The following is an 18,553-nucleotide window of genomic DNA, read 5'->3' as shown; positions in this document are numbered from 1 at the left end:
AAGCTTAATGTTAGGGCTAGCCCTCTTCCGCGGTGTTCCGATCAGAAAAACGGTCGAAAAATGGCAAATACGCACCCAAAGTCCAGAAATCGGGTATCCACGTGCACAAAACCTCCTTATACACTGATTCAGAGCAGAGAACTAGGTTGAAAACTCCATAAAAAACCCGAAAAAAGCAAAAGATTCGGAGCCGATGCGGAGATGTCCACGCTGGTCAGCGCCCCCCAACGGACCTCCTTATAAGAGACACCTCATGTAATTGGCAAGAACTGCTCCCCGGTGCATGTCTCTATAAAGGGGTTCAAGTGTAGTAATAAAAAAAAAGAGTACATGGAATGGTGAAAGTATCAAAAGGTGCCCTTACTGTGAAACAAATGTGATTTCAAGTGCTGCTTAGTGACAATGCCATTTCATTTACGTGTGCATTTACACGCCGGTTCTGCATGCCACAAGGCCAAGGAAAGATTTATGAACCATTCCACTCTGTGAAAGTGGATGACCAGCAAAGCAGTTTAGCACATGACAAAGAGGTGACACGGAATTCTGAACGATGGTACAAACTCATCAGTTGTCTTGATCGGTGATCATAGTCACAAAAGGTGTGCACACACATCTGTCTTGATTGGTAGTCATTAATTGTCCTGGAGAGAGGAGATGAGATGTTTGAACCAACTTGCAGAGCGGATGTCCGCACATCTGCGACCCCATCAACTAAGCAACCAAGGCCTGCCACAGCACAGTACAAGCAATTAGGACATCCTATTCGCAGGCGCATTGCATTTTCTCATAGCTCGCTCGTGCCGCCACTGCGCGCGATCAGTTGCGCTTGGTCATGATCCTTCACCAGCGAGGAGAGATGTGTGATATCCCCCTTTGTCACCACTGAATGAGCCCTCTCGAATGTGACCACTCCAGCATAGGCGACTACCGGCATCGTGGTGAGCAGAAGAAACTAGTGTTGATGCACAATAAAAATGCACAGAAGCGAAGCCCCTGTACAACCACCCTGTAAAAAAAGGGCGTAAGCGTTATCTTCGTAAAATGTTGCAACCATGATAGAGAGCCTTTGAATTGTGCCGTCATTACAAAGGCATCACTATCTTTATGCATTAATATCGTGAACAAAGAAAATGCAAAATGGGACCACCCTGTGGCACAAGGCTAGTAAATGAAACAACTGATTATAATGATGGATATTGAGGTGGTTGACTTTAGCTGTCCATAGTTATCAGACCCCTGGTTTTTCTGCCAGTGTCAGTACATATGACAGGACTGGACTTTTCATCGTGTTTCCTTTTTTTAAAACAGTTTGACGCATATTCCAGTTGTTTCGGTATATGTATGATTATGGCATTAGAGTAAGAATTAAAATCAATGTTAAGGTTTTCCATGCTGGCTTTGCTGCTGTGAGTGCTAGGTCACAAGTTCGGTTCTTGGTTGTATTGCTTGATGTTGTGTGCCTGATGTCATTGCAGTGACAGGGTGTCTACCGACCGGGAAAACCGGTAATTCTCAGGGATTTTGGACATTCTGGAAAAACTCAGGGAAAACTCGGGGAAACCGTGCTCCCATCAGGGAAAATCCAGAGTAACTTTATTGAAAAGGAACGAAAGTCGCGGTAACGCTGGCTCGAGATTTTGTGAACGCATTTTTCAAATCTAACGGCGGCTGCGGGGAAGAAGCGCACCTCGATGCTCTCCTCGCCTTCGGAGTGGTTGAGTGGAAGAGCATCGGCTAATGCGTGGCATGGGGGAACCATGAACCACGGCACATCGTATCGCGCAATGTTGTCAGGGTGTTCTGTGACTACGCGGTGTAGTTCTGTATTATTTGTCGCGTGTGCCGTGCGTTAGCGCCCGATACGGTGTTTTTGTTATCGCCGCGCGTCAAGTATCAAGCATGATTTGTTGTAGTAGATGTAACGAGCTTGAGTTATATTGCAAGTGATTGCGATCGTTCAGGAAGCGGATGTGGCCGACAAGGCTGGTATCTTGCAAGCCATCCCGATCGGCGAGTAAAAAGACGGCGAAGCTTGTTGGCGGTTATCGGAGAGCTCACTCGCTCTGATCCCGAGCTTCAAGGATGCTATTTAGGACTCTGTGAAGAATAGAATAAATTTCCAGACGAGAGCGAGCATAACTAACAGGCCTATTTACAGCAAGTGAAAGCTTTTTTTCTCTTCTTTTTTCTTTTTTTTCCGGTGAGGGCACTGCTGAACCAAGTTTTAGATAGTCGACCGATATTTTTTGGGGCTGCAGCTCGCAATTACCAGCCACACCACTGCTTATGTGGACGTTTTGCTACAAAGCCGAATCACAAAACATTTCAGAGCCAAGGCATAGCGGCGACCGGAATTCGTGAGAACGGCACGGGTCCCACATGCTCGATTCGGCGCGCGATGTCGGAAAACAGAAACCATGGCCACCATAATCGGATGTGCCGTAATTCAGGCTGTTGCCGTGCTTTCATGCGATCTTAGACTGCAGCTATATTGCTTTTTTTTTTTTTGTGATAGCAATTATATACACTTCAGGTGAATTTTTTGCCTTCGATCTTCCTTATCAAGTCTAAATCACGAATTACGTCACCTCGTGCATCGTATACTCTGTGTGAGTGAAAAGGCGCGAACGCTGCCGACGAACGGGGCTTAAGCAGAGATGAAACGAGCCGACCGTCTCTTTCGCGCGATGGGCACATGGAGATAGGAGCTGGAGGTTTGGTGAGGGGGGGGGGGGGCTGTGTGAGTCCGGCAGGAAGAGCGTACTTAATTTGTACCAGTGGGTGTGGTCGCTTGTGCCACGGTATCTTTAGAGGGGATCAGCAGACTGCTCATACCTTTGTAGGTGTTGTGCTCTAATTACAAAACTTCCGTTGAAGCCACAGCAGTGGAGGATCCAGAAGGTTGGGGGGGGGGGGGGGGGGTCGCGGCGATCGCCTCCCCTCCCTTTAATGCCTGTCGTCCACATTCTCTGACAGGCTGCCTGTTGTGTTTGCCCCCTTTGTCAGGCTGCTTTGCCTACCGCTACCCAGAAAAAGTAAAAAAAAAATGTTGTCCCTGCTCTCTACCTCTCTCCTCATCGATATACCCTTTCCTGCTTCCCTATGCATATTTCCAACGAAGGCTTCTTAGGCGCCGCCATAATTCCATCTGGGCTGTTGTAAATATGCGTGACCCACGAAAATGCACTGCTGAGGCGGTGGCTTCAGCCTTTGTATTCCCCTTGCCTCCAAGTAGGCACCTGGATACGCCCCTGAGCCATAGATAGGCTACTTTTCTTAATGCAGCGGCTGCGTTTCCTGAAGGAGTGAGCTGCTAGCCTATATTCATATAAAATTTCTATTTGTTGCTATCAGATTCACTATTTCGCTCTCGCGGTGAAACTGTGACTCTTTCTCTAACGTGCGACGGTTTTTGATGTTGCGCGTTCGTGGAGAGCAAATGGTTCGGCTGGGCAACATGATAGCAAAGGCGTCGCACTGCTCTGGGCAACACGCGAGGATTTGACAAGCTGCAGCAGCAGAATAAGCGCAGTTCCACAGTGCATTAAACCTGCATTTGTTTCGTCTTTACACGTGACACTCAGGCAAGGCATATAATTGTGATTGCTGCACCTCTGGCTCAACAAAACTGATTTTTTTTTCATGCAAAAAAAAAAAAGCTTTTTCACGTTGCCGAGCATTCTTTTGGCATTTTCAGTTTAATATTAATCCTTCGGTAACTATGCCTTGCATGAAAGGTCGAATTCCAGTTTAACGACGTTTTGCTATAACGAAGTAAATTGCCGCTTTTACCAACTTCGCTATATTGAGGTTTAACTGTTCTCTGTACTATTCAAATGGGATTACGTCATCTTTATTTTTTAACATGCGTACTAGAGAGTGACATCATCGAGCGACATGGTGTCTACCCATCTTGACATAAAACAAAGTTCTCTTTCACTCAGGGAACTTTAGCAAAAACACTCAGGGAAAACCTGGAAAACTTGGGGAATTTAGAAATGTCAACTCGGTAGACACCCTGAGTGAGCATGTCTTCATTTGTATGATGGCATCCAGTCACCTGGATGCTCCAGTTCATTGCTTTAGTGCCCACCGCTAAGGGAGCATCCTCACGAACATCGGAATTGGGATGTAGAGCCCTGGCTGCTTCTAGAGTGGTCTCTAGATTTAAGAACTACGTGGTGTAGTGCTGGTAAAATAAAAAAAAAAACTTCTAACCTGTGAGGTACACTAGATGTTGCTCGTAAACAACGGTGTAAGAATAATTTAGGTGGTGACACTCCGCCCCAGGGCGCGTCCAGATTGTGTTTGGCACTTTTGGTCCCTCTAGGCCCCCACATCGCGCACCCCCCCCCCCCCAAGCAACTGCAACCAGAACATGTACTATAAATGACGAGGCGTGGCCTCTGAGGTTGCGCGCTGGCAGGCACGCAATCTCAAAGGTCATGGACGGGGGGTCCTACCCGTTTCACGAAGTTGTGACGAATCGTTCAGTGTCGTGGCGTGTATCGCCTGCGTCCGTTGGTCCGGTAGGTCAGGTATTTATCAGCGGGACGACGCAGTTAAAGAACGAAAATTCTTTCTGCACCAATTTTATAACAACCGACGTCTGATGCAACTGTGGCGTTCGGCACACATCGCATTTTTCGTTCCCGAAAAACACAACATGCGTTTCCTGCTCTAGTTGCTAGCACGCTCTAGCCGCGTTCGCTGTTTTGGAAATTCACAATTTCCGCGAAGTGCTGGTTGAAACAGCAATGCCTTTTTGTCTTGAAGTTGAGTCGTTCCACCTATAGGTATCCTATATGAAGTATTTTTCTTACCTCGTGGTATCTGCTGCCATCATCGGACCGACGGGCACGCAGCATTGTTACTTTATGTCGTCGATTGCGTCTCACAAGTGTCCTCACTTAAAGAGCATGACAAAACACAGACAACAGCTCGAAACGCCACTGACAACCACTTCGGTAACACCGCTTCAATGGCTGAGGGAGGGGGAAAAAAAAAAAAAAAGAAACGGGCCTTCGCCTCGTCTCGCTGGGTTCCTCAGGCCCCCACGTCGCAGTGCCCCCCGTGCAACTGTGGCCGGCACATAAACTATAGCTGAACATTATCTGGACGTGCTCTCTGTGTCGCTGCGGGTCGAGAGTTTCAATACCTAATTTTTCTTACACCGTGTCTTAAACTAATGTTGACTGCTGTACAGTAAAACCTCGATAACTTGGAAGTCCGTCAAATCACAAAAATTCTTCTAATTACAGTTTTTGAATGATCAAGAATTGATGAAGAAACATCAAATAAACATGTGAAACATTGCTACATGAACACTGCACTTTCATTTCCCTTGAAAAACATTCAGTTGAAGTAGTCATCGATGAGTGACTGCTTTGCATGGTAGTTCAAAGCACCATATGTCATGTCTTCCATTTGGCTAACAATGTCACTGTTGCCACCACTACACTTCACAAAACTGCATATTGTGTTCAGTGACTCAGTGACTGTAGCTAAAGCTTTCCTCCGGCAGCTTCAGTATCACCTCCATCTTCTTTGGAAGGCCCACTGTCGCATATCTCTGCATATGGTTTCTGCACATCATGTGTCCGCGGTCAAATAGTCCTCGAAACTTAATCTGTTGCATCTGCCATTGTCGTGTTTACCAAAGTCGTTCATGCGTGCACATAGTGCCGCCTCTCCATCATCCAGGGTTCAATCCTGGTACATATCATTGCTACGGTCATTCTGACCATTTCTAGTGTCTTATGGCTTGAAAAATCCTGTGGGCTTGAAGTGACAACTGATTGTATTGTCCTGCACCTGCTTCCAGCCATATGTGATCAGGCAAAACGCACATAGGAGGTCCACGGAATATTGTTTGCCATTGTCATAGCACAGCATAGTTCTATTCTGTCTCGTATGCAAAATTATTCCTTGATCCATCGGCTGCGATACTGTGGTAACATTCGGTTGTACAAAGGCAAACCCAAGTTCTGACTGTGAGTGTGGGCTGGGCATTTGTCCACAACAGAATCAACTTTTTGCCCCACAGCCACAAACTTATAATATGGATATGTAGGCAAACAAATCCTTTTTGCCCCACCTTGTTCTTCAATAATGTCAATATGATTTATGCGTGTCGGGCCCTCTGCATGGCAAGCAGCTGCACGCTGTCCACAATTCTCATCATATTGCCGGTGCGGGAGCCAAGTGACAAAAGTTGAGGTCCCAAGGCATGCGCGCCTGCTGGATTGTGGGTCTTGCCACTGTGTTACGTCGGACCGGAACTTTACGCGACAAACTTTGAAAAAAGGCGCATCGCAGCATAATCAAATGGCAAGTCGTCTCAAATACACAAGTTGACCGTTGATTCTTTGAGTGTGATGTTTCGTGCTTATCTGGTCATTTTGTGCTGTGCCCACGAACACTGTAATTTACACTTTTTTTCCCACTGCACAGCATAAAAGTAGGGGGCAGCCACTGTGGCGCTTCTTCCTGCAGACAAGCAAAAGAGATAAGCAGTGCACTTGTGTACTTGAAACTACTTGTTTTATCTGACCTAATTCTGCTGCGACGCATCTTTTTTAAAAGTTAGTCGCAATAAGTTGCAGTCTGACATAACGCAGCGGCAGCATTTCCCGCGTGCCCTGGTGCGCTCAGTTTCGGTATCGCTTGAGCCCTGATGCAGCCCTGATGTGAGTTCTCAAGTGATGCGAGTTTGTCCTGTTCCCAAAGTTCAAGAAAAGCCTGAAAGGTTACTGTTTCAACAGTCTTTTCGCCATCCACTGGGCTGACACAGAGTCTCTGAAAGAGTTCACGGCGGCTGACTTTCAGGGAGCCTTTGCAGCCAGGAAGTTGCATTGTAAGCAGTGTATCGATGCCCAAGGATGCTATTGAAGAATTTTGTAATATGTACCGATTGGATCAATAATTTTTTCTTTTACGACACCCAGTCTCATTACTTTACAAACAAACGCTGTATACCCTTATTACTTGCTGCTCTTGCGCTAACGTTTGGACATGTTCTGTATTGGTCACACTTTCATAGCATCGACTGCCCGAGTCTCACTCTCGCTGCGCAATGAGCGAGGACAGGCCTCTCAGCTCCTCTGTTCTTTCTGTGATTGGTCATTGCAACAATGTCTCGTTATTATGCCAATTTTTATTATGTGTGGCTGGCCACCAAATCTGTATCTTTGAGGAAATGTACTTTCATGGCAATTGTGGTTAAACTATGCAAGTACAGTGTTAGCAGATATCTAAAAAAGGTTACTTATTTTTACAAAAGCTTTTTGCTAGAGTGCACCCTTTACTGAGTTTCGTGTTCATGCACAAAATGGGGCAGAGCTTTTCGTACCAATGGGCTTTAGTCCCACATTGCGAAATGTGTAATTCTTTAATTTTTATATACATGAGTTTGATTCATCAAAATGCTATTTAAGTGCAGGAAATGATGACAGACTATACAGTCTACCCTTATTTTAATAGACTATGAGATAATCCAATGAAAAATGTCCTTTTTGTCTGAAGTCCACAGTACCTGAACTCACGGTTGCGGTGATGGTGAAAAAGCAGAATTTTGAGCTGCAGAGTACGAGCACTATTTGAAACTGGAGGCCACTGCTGAATTACGAAAAGATGGTTCAATCGAAGCTGTGTTTCAACTACCACCGGTATGCTGCCAAAGATTGTGAGGTACCAAAAAACTAATGCTGAAAGGGAACCATTAACGAAGAAGTGCATCTGTATTTTCTACAAGTTCGACGGAAGAAGTTGCATGAAGTGTACTACCACTTGCATCTATGCTTCTGCGGACACCACAACTCGCGCAGGTTGTGATTGCGCAGCGATGAATACATTGAAGCAACCAGTTACGCTGGCAGGTTATTTGTTTTCCCTGGCAAAAAATGGTCAAACTAAACTCAACAGCTTGGCAATAAGTTGCGCGGTTTGAAGCCATATTCAGCCTGTTTCTAGTATGTTTGCTAGTCAAATATGCAAGCCTAGAAAAAGCATGCTCGTGTGCATATTTAGTAGAAAACTGCAACAAAAAAACTTTACAGTAGGGGTGTGCAAATATCAATTTTTTCGAATACGAATCGAATACGAATATCCACCTTCGAATATCGAATATCAAAGGAAAAATGCCTCCACAGAGACAATATTTTATTTAACATGTAGCTATTTGAAAAAAAAAAAAAAACATTAACAGCCTGACTGGCAACATAACATACACTGCTATCTCCAGAACACAATGTCCAGGCTAGCACAATGCACATCACAACACAAGCAAATATCACGGCACAATGAAAGTAATGACTAGATGTTATCATGAAGAAATAAGAGTTGCTCCACATGATCAGGCAGCAGGCGCTCCCTTCTAACAGAGACAACCCCCCCTGCCACTGAAAAGGCACGCTCGCTTGGAACAGAAGTGGCTGGTATAGGGAGGTACAGGCGCTCCCAGAATAATTCGGAACGCCGAGCCTGCAGCCGCTCGCCGGCGGAGCGCACCGGCGGATAAATGCACGCACGGTGTGCGCATGCGCGGCCTCCCTAGCGAGCTAGTTTCGCTCCCTAGTGCATCTAGACTGGCGTTGTCTTGCACCAAAAGGGTAGCGCTAGGTGCTCTTTAGCATTATCACAAGGCGAGCGCGGCGGCGATGACGCAGCACCACCGTGATTCGGCTACTCGCGGGCGCTCTCCGCCTCAAGCCATTAGATGGCGCACCGCTCAACGGACCGACGACCGAACATTTTCTGGCCGCTTAGGCGCGCGCAGTGTCAACACCTGAATATTCTTACACCGTGTTCCAAATATATTCGTATCTCCTTATCAGTCTGATATGTTCACGGTTGCATCAGATGAAACCACCGTCCTTTGCGAGCGCAAGTCACAGTCGCCTACCGGAAATAATTTGATCAAATAATAAATATGAAGCAAAGTAGCAAAATAAAAGTGTCATCCAAGCACACGAACAGGCACGACGGCTCTGCTTCAACGCGCGTGCATGCACACACGCGGTTTCTCACAGACACCACCCACCCAGCGCCCTTTATCAAAACGCTAAGGGACACAGAGAGCACCGTTTTGTAGCAACACAACGCGAATCTAGGTGCAATACGGAGCAACGTTCGCTTGCTAGGGAGACCGCGCACGCGCAGACCATAGTACTACTTTTATGCGCGCATACTCCGCCGGCGCGCTGCTGCGTGTCCGGCGTTCCGAATTATTCTGAGAGCGCCTGTACATGGGGCAAAGCTTTGCCAGACTGGGGTATCTGAAGGTGCCTACAGTCCGCCACCAGTCACATGGGTCACTGTCTTTCTTCAGAAGTGGTCCCACATAGTGAACGAGTGGTAGTGCGGCACGTTATGGCCGCATAATATTGAAAATGTATGGTTACATGATCGCCAACAGCGCTGCACGTCGGAGATGCACCAGGAATAAATCATACGTTACGGGGGCGCTCGCCGCAGGCAGATATCGTGCCTCCGTGTACTTAGGATGTTTATCGCTCCTCTCGGCAACGTTTTTAGCGATACGAACGCAGCAGAAATGTGGAAGACGAGTTATTTTATGCATGATAATCGAATCGCATATTCGAATTTTTCGAATATTCGAAGTTATCGATTATTCGAAACTTTTCGAATACACGATTTTTGAATGGAATACGAGTATTTCGAATGTAATATTCGATGAATATTCGAAAATTTCGAATATTCGCACACCCCTACTTTACAGCCATCTCATGAAGGAGTAGAAACATAAGTCAGCTACACTGCAATGCAAAAGTGTTATGTGGCAAAGCATACCAAAAATAAGAAGCCACTGACATGGGACATAGTGTGCCTGCAAAAAAGTTTTTTTTTTTTTTTTTTTTTTTTTCCGAGCATGGGTTTCGCGGACCCCCAAAAATGGCTTTGCGGACCCCATTTGAGAACCACTGCTGTAGACGATAGTCTTTTGGTGTAGTGTTGTCCGCTAGAAGTGGAGTTTGTTACATTAATAAAATAAGTACACCAAACTAAGGTTTGAAAATGGTCTCTCATATCCGAAAGTTTGTAGTACGTGGGTCTGCTGTAACCAGTGTAGACTGTACCGGCAATTTTGAAGTGCCACAGTGATGGTTCGGTTGTGGATAGTTCAGAACACTAATTGCTAAGTCAATAGGTTTTACATCACACATTTTTTTTTCTCTGAATGTATTCTGGATGCTAGAAGTAAATGTGAACAAGTTAATAGGTGGCAGGACGTTGTGGGGATAAGTAATAGTTTTTTATTCTGTTTAGTAAGCCAAATTCCCAGTTACCATTGACAGCCAAACAGTAGTAATTAATCAAGTTTTCAACTACAATATCAGCATCTACGTAATTCGCTGGGATTTTTCTTCCGTTGGCCTTGGTTGTGAATCTTAGTCAGTAAAAAGTATCATTGTGTCTAGAAGTCATTGGAGGCACACATGGCCATGCATTGCAGCAAAGTCATTGATATGAGTTATTCTCACTTGCAGGTACAGGGTTCCAGATACCCCAAGCTGCAGTGAATGCCCTTCAAATGAACCCCGCAGTCCTGCCAGGACAGCCTCAAGCAGCTGCTGTGGCGGCCGCAGCTGCACCAACAATAGCCACGCAGTGTTTCCTGCTGTCCAACATGTTTGACCCTTTGACTGAAACAAATCCGTCTTGGGATGAGGAGATTCGGCGAGATGTGATTGAGGAGTGCCGCAAGCATGGTGGAGCTCTACATGTCTACGTAGATCGGGCATCACCTGAGGGACACGTGTATGTCAAGTGCCCAACCATTGCCTCAGCAGTAGCCTCTGTCAATGCGCTGCATGGCCGCTGGTTTGCTGGTGAGTTCGTTTTCCCCTTGCTCAGTAGTTTAGGTGTATCTGAGATATTAACATCATAGAACTTTACGAGTAAGACATGGCATTTGGCAATGTAGAGGCATAAACACTCCTTATTCAATGGGGCAGGAACTGTTAAGCATATCTTTGTTAAAGGGGGACACTGCTTTTAAAAATTTTTTTAAACTGTTGATCAATTTCGATGATACTTGTATATACACGTACACGAGTGTTATGGTGGGAGGGTCAGCTGTTCATGCACTTAGTTGCTATTACCATCACTGCTCAATGCACGCATGTAAGGCAGGGCTGACTCATGCTTTCCTACAAACACTTTTTTTTACATAAGGGGTCAGCTCATGTCACTGGGTGAGCATTAACATCAGTTTGCTGCTTCGCGGTGCTCCTTCCATACTCCCACTATCACGAGCAGTGGGTACTTGCATAATGAATGGTATTGAAGAAACTGAGAGAAAGTTTCACTAATGCTAGTAATCAACTTGAGTTCTATCAAATATGAGCTCGACACCAATGCACCACAGCGCACCTGCGCATCCCTTCCCATCCGCCCGCTGCTCCACTGCATGCTTGTGATTCCCCCTTCCCTCCACACCTGCCGCCCCCCTTGATTGGGTTGCGGTCTTTGGGAGGATTTGAAGACAGAATCAGAGTCCAGAGTTGAGAGAACGTAAAGGAATTTTCTTCAGGCAGTCATATGCCCTGGAATACACATGAACACTTGTCTAATTACATTATAACAAATCGCAGATGGTTCTTAAGGGGGGACATGGTACCTGGGGCTATCTTGTTAATTTTCTGACTAGATTCAATTAAAAAGCACAGATATATATGTATTTCTTTGTGCTGATTTCAAAAGTGCAGTAATTTTTTCTTTAACTCAAACAATTACTTAGATAATTAAATGTTAATTACTATTATTTGGTGAGACAATAGATAATAATAAACTGGGCAGAAAGTTATGTTTAATGCATGAATGGAAAGCAGAATGAATAAGAATCGAACTGCTGCAAGCAGTTTTCAAATCCAACAACAATTAGCAATTTAGCAGCCAATTGAAATTTAGCATTTACAGTACAGCTACTAACAATAAAGAACACAGGCAGTTTAAAAAATTATAGAATTACGCACCACAGCGCACCTGCGCATCCCTTCCCATCTGCCCGCTGCTCCACTGCATGCTCCACTGCATGCACTGCAGAAAAGAAGGAATCTGCTTGCAGCATTTCAAGCTTTATGCATTTAGCTTAATACAGCAAAAAACATTACAGCTGTAGCTATTCTAGAGCTTGAGCAATTGTCGCACCAAACAAGCAGGGTGAGTAAAAGCTTGTTTTGAGAAAATGCATGAAAACAGATAAAGCTCATTTTGAACCACATGTAATAGAAGATATTGAAATATTTTTGTTAGATGATTGGTCTCCACCAGGGACATAACCTGCATGCCTACTGCTGCATCACACGTCATTCAGAAGCAGCATGCCAGTAAAAAATCCCAATTTTTGTGCTTTTTCTCAATCGAAATATAGCTTGTTTTGGTGATATAAATTGCTGTTGGGGCTAAAATATCAATCCAAGATGTAATAAACTTGGTCAGCACTTGCGACAATGCCTGTATGTTACAAAAATGCTATATTCAGAAAATTGATTTTTTCCATGATTTTTCCAGACCAGTGTCCCCCCTTAAGAAAAATTAGTAGAGAATAATTGGAAAGTACTAAAAGTACTTGCCAATTTTAAGCACATGTATTACAGAATGAATAAAAACACTAAATGTTCTTTTATATTCACCCATGCTTGTTCTTCAGCCAGAAATCTTGGCTTTACTTGAAGTATCTCTCGAAAAAATAACTTCTTTCAATGGTGTGGAAACTCACTCTTATTGCTTGGCCAAGGGAGATTTCCTTGGCCAAGCTAGATGCGGGCTCTTGATGCCACTAACTGTCCATCGCCACAGCTCTGTACCTCTCGCCTCTGCACACTTGTACAGTAGAATGTCGGGGATACGATAACGGCTCATACGAATTTCGGGGTGATACGAATTTTTCTGTGGTCCTGGCCAAGGCCCATCGGCCTACAGTGTGCTAGAGTATGTTTTTTGCGCACTGATTTTCACCCTGCCATGTTTGATATGAACGTATGCTGTCCTGCAGATGCAAACAGGTGCTGCCTATGTGGCCGCAGAAGTAGCGACAATCACGCGAGCGCGAGGAACTTTAGCGTGGGCAAGCGTGCCGCACCGCCCATCAACTGCATATTGTAACCTCTAAGATGGTTCGTGAAAATCTTCAAAGTGTTAATGCACCTTCATGTACTCTCACTTTTAGATTACAGACAGTGTTAAGTTTGCACATTTTTTTTTTAGTTACTGTTATTATTAAAGCGAAGCTGTCTTAGTCTACCCTGTGTCATCATTGTCGTTGTTCTAGTAAAGTACAGTCGAACCCGTTTATAACGAACTCGAAAGTGCCACGAAAATTGATCGTTATATCAGCAGTCGTTGTATATGAACTCGCCCTTAAAAACGTGCACAAGTTCTAGTAACCGCTCTGGTGACAAGTTAAGCATTTTCGCGTCATGAAGTGACGCCCGCTGCGTTGCTTCACCGCCTTTGCAATGAACTGACACCGTCTCACTGGCAAGGTTGCCGCGTGAAAGTTGACCGGCTTTATGCTGCCGGGTTTTTTTTCCCCCTCTCGCTCTCCGCCACTGAAAAAAAAGTTTGAAAAGTGAGGTGACCTTGCTCGCAGCATCAGAAATTTGTGTGCAGTGCTTGCCGATCTAGGATATCTTGGTCGCGAGTAAACTGGAGCGGGGCATGCGCGAGCGAGCGCCGCTTCCATTCTTTAGAGACTTGTTTTAACTTTTTTTCGCTTCGTATCAGCCACATTTTTTACCGTGACTGTGTCTAACGTGTTCGTTGTATAAATAGGAGGCTTTGACAAATGTTCACTATATGTGGACACAGTTTCAACGGGTAGCAAAGGAAAAAATATGGTCGTTATAACAGATAGATTATTAGTATATCTGGGATCGTTATAACTGGGTTCGACTGTAGTAGCAGTGGTAGGCGTCTTGCAGGTCACGTGCCTAGAGGGGGGCTGAATAAATAAATAATTAAAATGAAATGATGGTGATAATGATGCTAGAAATGAGACTACGCTGTCCATCCTGTGCATTCGTCGTCGTCATTCAGGTCACGTGACCAGCAGGAGGAGTGAATAAAGAAATAAATAAAACAAAGCAAGTTTATTGGTGAGGCGGGGTTTGAACCCAGTACTTATGGCCCGAAGGCAAGTGTCATAACTAGAGGCCGGATTTTTAGGCATTAAAAAAGGCTGTTTTAGGCTGCCATAAATAGGCAGACAAAACGCCTTAGGCGCCAAATATAGGCAGGCAAAGCACGTTTTAGGCCTCCAATGTCGTAAACGTAGGCACAATAATTTCTTATATAAGTGCAAATAATTTCAAAACAAACATGTGTGTGATCTATATCTACGACAGGAAAGCAAAACGTGTTATTTTTTATTATGGCACAAAAGTGTCAACAGTTGAACATAACCGTGCAATTGTCATTTTTCCCACACGGTTCACAGAATTCGGAATGTCCTTTTATTCTGTAGCTCGGTGAGTCAAGTGTCCGCTGTCGAATCAACACACTCCTGGGTCTCATTCTTTTCGCCATGGCTGAGAAGGGCAGTACAGGAGCTGATAGCTAGACTGCTAAAAGACCATAAGGGAGGGATGCCTCGTATTGGCCGGGTCTAATCGCACATGTAGGGTCAGTTTCTCCCCTGTCTGTGAACACCTTATGAAGTAAATTACAAACGAAACAAAAGCCATGTGCACATCACATTTTAGCAGCTAAGCTATTGAAGCTGTCGGTTACTTGTGCTCCGTCGTAAAAAAACTTTCATCATCATGAACCGGCACGCGCTCTCTTGATTCTCTTTACAGTGAAGCTGTTTAATCTATCGGTAATTTGTGCTCGTCGTGCAAAACTCCTTAGGTGGGTATGCCCCTTAGGAATGAGGCAAGCCCCACTACCGTGTACAGCAGGTGCGAGTGTCAAATGAAAACGAACACGTGAAAAAGAGAGAGCGAAAGAAAGAGGAAAAGAAAAATAGAGATAAATAAAGGGAATAAAGATATAAAAAGAAAAAAGACAGAAAAACTAGGGATAGAGAGAGAGAAACAAAGAAAGAGAAAGAAACGGAGATAGAGAAAGAGGGGGCGATAAATAGAGAATGAAAGTAAAGAAAGAGAAACAAATAGAGTGAGAAAAAAAAAGAAACAGATACAAAAAGAGGTGCAAGAAACGGAGAGAAAAAGAAAGATAAGAAGAAAGAGAAAAATAAGGAGAATCAAGGAAGGCCACCCGGCTCGGCTCTTCCTCGAGGCTTGGCACCACTAGTGCAAAGCTGCCATAATTTCTTGGGGGTGAAGCACCCTAGGGTCCTGCCTTTTCAGCATGTCATGTCGTCGTCACAGTCCATCATAAACGGGTATGCGCCACAAAAATTGGATCGTCGTCGCTCCTTAAAACATTGTTTGGCTTAGCAGCGGTGTCAGAGTCCCCGGCGATATTTACCAAGGCACTCAAGTTTCTTATCTAAAACCAGAGACACAAACGTGCAGCTCTACGGTAATCTATTTGAAACACCACTTCTTGAAACACGTCTGCAAAGCGATGGTGCGTTAGTGTACCGGTGAAGCAGTAAAGAGTAAAGATTTTGTTGTGGGATACTCCAGCGCACACTGCATGCTTTGCCCCTTCCCAGGTTTCACGTTAGTGGAGCTGAAACACCCTTTTTGGATGGGGGTGCGAAAAGACTACTTTCTTCCCTTCGTCCTTCTCTTTTCACGCCCCCATCCAAGAAGCATGACAGACCAACAAGCCCGCATCGCTGCCCTGAAACACCCTTCCCTACAGGCTTCGCCTCTCCCCAGTTTTGCTCTTTACATCCCTTTCCCCCTGACGGTTCTCCACGGTTCTGCATTTGCCAACTGCTCGCACCATGTCAGCGCGGCGCCGTATGGCGGCCGGCACATCCCGTTTCACTGCTGCTAGCAGCTGTTTTCCGGAAGTGGTTTGAACTAGAGGACTAGGTTGAACGCCATAGAGTTCCAAACAGTCTGTGTTGCCAGTAACATGATTAACAGTCTCAAACTGCACTCGAAAGCGAAATTTGATGTTAAATAGTGTTTTTCCTGACAAGATCCTGCTGCGATGTGCCTTTTACGGCGAAAGCTGTTTTGAGATCACAGCAGAACTGTTTTTGGCGCCGTAGTTGTCGGTCGCCGCCGCCGCCGATGTCTATAACCACTATCACGCGAAATAAGAAAAAAAAAAGACTAAATAAGAAAAAATATCCGAGATGGAACGAGGTTTGAACCTGGGCCCTCCGCGTGGGAGCCCAGCATTCTACCTCAGAGCCATGCCGGTGTTTGAAAATGATTTGCAAAAAGACCCTATACAGGCTTCATGCCGGGAAGGAACCACATTAACATATTTACTGTAGTGTGGTCGAAGAGTAAAATAACAACCAGGCGTCACACAATGCGAATTCTGTAACCAGGCGTCACACAATGCGAATTGCGCAATGAGTGAGTTGTTGAATGCTTCCAACCCATTACAAAGGGCTCTGCCATAATTCTTCGTCATCAGCCACATCATCAACAAAGTGCACATAATACCTTACAGGTGTTTAGCGGGTACCATGGTTCTCTGCAGACTGACTGACTGAATAACTTTATTTGGTCCTGATGATGAAAAATTGCATGGTGGCTGCTTCCCTATTTCACAAATATTATGATTTATAGCGTAGTGGGTTCCTGGAAAGTGCACTTCTATTGGTTGCCAAGGAAGCCCATAAGGCTGCCGTGATCCATTTCCTCAGGGTCTCAATATATTAAGTTAGGTATTTCCCTCACTCTCTCTTTCTCACATTAACGTATGCTATAAAGCGTGGTGGGAGAGTTAAATAACGACCGGGCGTCACACAATGTGAATTACGTAACTAGTGGGTCCTTTAAAGCTTCCAACCCATTACAAAGGGCTAAGCCATAATTCTTCATTATCATCAGCTGTCGCATCAACAAAGTGCACAAAGTACCTTACAGATGGTACCTCGCTTCTCCGTAGAATGACGAGCAATGTCGTGGTGGGTGCTTCCCAACTTCACAAAAATTATGATTTGTGGTGTAGTGGGTATGTTGCTAGTGTACTTGTATAAGTAGCCACAAGAGAGTTTATAACGGGCTCGAGAAATGCCGCTCTTCCAGCTTTCGCTGTGACTGTCGTGCGCTTTCCACGCAGGCCTGGCTTTTTTTTTTTTTTTTTTTTTCAGTGTTTCTCACGGATCTCGCGAGTAGCCACGGACAGTGTGAATTCTTGAGTTGAGGCATTAAATGTAAAACTTACTCGGCTTACTGTAAAAGCAGAATTCTCAAGAACTTGTAAAAAAAAAAATCTGTTCATGAGGTATTCATTGAAAATTTCTATTATTGGTCCACAGTAACTGAGTCCACAAGCTCGTTTTACAAATGCAGTAAAGTGTTAACAATACACGAGATTTACATTTTGACTTCTGTGCTAGAAGTGCTCTGAATCCATATTTTGCCTCTATCAAAGGTCAAATTGCAGGTGTATCACTGGCAGTAGATTAAAAGCTTTTACAATTTGTTTTTATATTTGTTTGCTTATTTTTCACAAACATAATTCTCATTGATCCTCTTCCTTCGTTTCAGGCCGTATCATTACAGCAGCATATGTCCCAGTCATGAGCTACCACACTCTTTTCCCGGACTCTGCAACGACAACTGCCCTGTTGTGAATGAAAGAGTTTGACGGTTGTGCATGGACATCCGCTGGACATCCTCGCCTGCATCTCTCCCCACCTGTTTTCTTTAGGCATAAGTTAGGAAATCTCATAGCATAAGCTGCAATCTTTTGTTCACCCTCTTGTCTATGTTGCCCATTGTAAATGTACATAGAGCACACGATGCTTTCAAATGCACACAAAAATAAATCACTTGTATATATATCTATATATATATATATATATATATATCTAGGCGTAATTATTGCTGAATCTTACAGGGGGAGATTGTACAATACCTGCTTACAGTGGCTACGTTTTGCTGAAGACTGTTGAAATGTTGGTGTATGTTAAAAGAACCACATGTAAAAATTATGGGCACCCTGCAGAATAATTAGTGTCATGGTAAGTAAACACAGTCATTACACACCGTCATGAATACATCAGCCAGGTTTTCCCGCTTGGAGCATGAAATCGACAGTAGAGAATAAAAAGTGGGTCCCAGATGGAAGAAATTGTAGCATTGATAGCGTGCTTGCATTAATTTAATTGTGCCCATTCCTACTGCTTTTTGAGGTCTCTGCTGTCTGTAAGGTATTTGACGCCGAGACATTTGAGTTGTGTCACCTTGAGTGTGCAAATACTAAATGGCCACCACTTCATGCGGACAGAAAGCTAATTCCACTTTCAAACTCTTATCTGATTCAACCCAAAAGGTAATCATGCGTGCAGAAAACCAGAAGCCCTCATGGCAGCATAAGATGCATTCAGAACCTATCCATTCTCAGCCCTGCCAGATTCTAAAGAGAGAGCAGTTGGAACTAGAGGATGAGCTCTTGTCCTCATCCTACTTTATCCTCTTCTCCC

General features: G+C 44.6%; 1 protein-coding gene across 2 annotated transcripts in view; it reads left to right on the top strand.

The window, feature by feature from the left end:
- LOC119374689 (RNA-binding protein 39) overlaps positions 1 to 17,729 on the top strand; it is a 69,484-nt gene extending 51,755 nt beyond the window's left edge. For both annotated transcript variants that reach the window (XM_037644874.2, XM_037644865.2), the window contains 2 exons: positions 10,509 to 10,850; positions 17,616 to 17,729. In XM_037644874.2, coding sequence (XP_037500802.1) covers positions 10,509 to 10,850; positions 17,616 to 17,701 — 428 coding nt within the window. In that variant the 3' untranslated portion in view covers positions 17,702 to 17,729. The remainder of the gene's footprint in view (positions 1 to 10,508; positions 10,851 to 17,615) is intronic.
- Positions 17,730 to 18,553: the final 824 nt, after the last annotated feature.

This window comes from Rhipicephalus sanguineus, chromosome 1, assembly GCF_013339695.2.
Source record: "Rhipicephalus sanguineus isolate Rsan-2018 chromosome 1, BIME_Rsan_1.4, whole genome shotgun sequence".
In the NCBI taxonomy this organism is placed as follows: domain Eukaryota; kingdom Metazoa; phylum Arthropoda; class Arachnida; order Ixodida; family Ixodidae; genus Rhipicephalus; species Rhipicephalus sanguineus.
Note: the sequence above shows the minus strand (reverse complement) of the source record. Positions and strands in the feature narration are given on the sequence as shown.